At 53.1% G+C, this 1986-nt stretch overlaps 1 protein-coding gene across 1 annotated transcript; it reads right to left on the reverse strand.

Moving 5' to 3' along the window:
* On the reverse strand, window positions 1–1779 carry LACBIDRAFT_296822 (uncharacterized protein; the record flags this gene model as incomplete). The annotated part of the gene is made up of 1 exon (XM_001890595.1): window positions 1–1779. A coding segment is annotated over one exon (1779 nt), but the record flags the coding sequence as incomplete, so codon positions are not given.
* Between the last annotated feature and the right edge of the window lie 207 nt (window positions 1780–1986).

Consider the following 1986-nt stretch of genomic DNA (forward strand, 5'->3'; position numbering starts at 1 on the left):
ATCATTCCACATTCCTGGGGTTCTGAACTTTGCGGAACCCTGCAGGATTTCCTTTGTAAGGTCGGCGAACATATTTTCCATGTGATCGTCCCACTCTCCGGTCCAGAAAAAACAATCGTCATCCAGGATGTCCCGCGAAGGATATAAGGAGCGGTCTCTGTCAATATCACTGCGGATGCAGCCGAAGATGACATCAATCTCCTGAGGACTCATTTCATCAGTGTAAAGAAACATAGGGTTTTCGTCGTCTGAGTCGATATAGCCTCGCCTGTGTAAGTAGACGTCCGGAGATGGTCCGTCCATAAATTGAGCAACTAGCTCTGGGCCGCCCCATTTGTGGCCAAGCCAAGCTTCTGGGCCACCTAGTCCCACCAAGATCCTCGCGTGAGGCCGTCGGATAATATTGTTGATGCGGCTCATGTAGTAGGCCTTCAGAGCCCCTGGGGCGGTGTAGGCAAACGGCGGTTCCATCATGCAAGTGGGTTTCCCTACTACACGGTCTGTGTCGGAGACTTCCTCGGGTTTGAACCTGCCAAAATCTTCAACTTTGACGCCGATGCTAAAGGGAATTCCGTGAGTGATAGCTTTGAGAAGCACTTCCGCCATTGTGGAAACGTCACGAGAACAAGCCGCCCAGTAACAGAGACAAGCCTGAGCTTTCTTATCGGGTACCAGCAGGAATCTGATGTCGAGGTAGTCAACATTCCACTCCAGGGGTTTCTTGCTAACCCACGCGCTGACTGGCGTTGCGTACTGACTGCCCAAACTGCGCAGGTCGTTGATGTAGGCTGCTCGTCCTTCGGGTAATTGGTCCCTAGACGCAGTCCGCCCGCGGTCGGGAGATGCAGAACGTGTACGAAGATCTCGCTCGCCGGAACTATGTGAGAGTCTGGCTGCTGAAGAAGCCCTGGAGCCTGAATGACTAGAAGGGGCGACCATGGATTGTATCCATTTCGAAGCGACATTAAGTGGGGAAGCCGGAGTTGGCACCAAGAGCGGTGGGTGGGAAGCTGGGACCCAATGTGGGCGAGGGAGAAGATGAGTCCCATCAAGCGCGTCTGCTTCTACGGAGCTTATGTCGTTGTCTTCGTAGACATCCCCCAGGCGACTGACTAGGGTGATTCTACCGCACTCGTCAAAACGCGCTTTGCCAATGGGAGCGTGGCCTGCTTTGAAAAGCTCGCGGATTTCTCGATCTCCCCAACATGCCTCTGTAGTAGATCCTGGGCCCCAGCCGCCTGCGCGCTGACCTCCTCCCGTATCTAGCCGCCGTGGTTTCCAGCGCCAGATGGTGACGTAGCTGTCTGACTCATCCGTCTCGATGCAGAAATGATACCTCCCCGCGTAATCCTCGATCAGGGAATCGTCGATCACAAGTCTCACTGACCACCCCTCGAAATCGCAAATGTATACTGTCGCGTTGGGAGGGATGTCAGAGAAAGAAGGGGAAGAGGTGTGATCGGGCGTTCTTCGTAGTTGAAAAAACTCATCGTATTGCTTGATGGCATCAATGTCGTCTTGGAAGCCCATCATGTCACCCTCCAAGAGCTCCGACCTGTCCAGAGTGTCGCAGGCATCGTGGTAGGCTTGCAGTATAGTTGGAGACAGCCGCGCGAAGCAGGGGTAGTCGTCGTTATCTTCCTGCCAGAAGTAATAGACAGGAACGTTCTCTGCGAGTAGATGCCCTATGTTCAGAACATGCCAGTGCCTCGGCAGGTCGACGAAGACTCCTCTTTTCTTGAGATCGCGTAGTTTGAAACCACCAATGTAATCGACCATCCATCGTTGTAGGATGTCGTCCCATCCGGATACTGAAGATGACCACCAGTTGATAAAACCCAGGTATTCCAAAACTTGTCCCCGCGCATCTTCAGCTAACGATCTAGCCCCCTGAGCTGAGTCCCAAGCTGCGGACAGCAGTAGATAATTGAATTTTGTTGGGTGAGGCGTGCCGGAAACAAATGGTTGCTGCGATGTGATAGATTC

Source organism: Laccaria bicolor, genomic scaffold, assembly GCF_000143565.1.
Source record: "Laccaria bicolor S238N-H82 LACBIscaffold_118 genomic scaffold, whole genome shotgun sequence".
In the NCBI taxonomy this organism is placed as follows: domain Eukaryota; kingdom Fungi; phylum Basidiomycota; class Agaricomycetes; order Agaricales; family Hydnangiaceae; genus Laccaria; species Laccaria bicolor.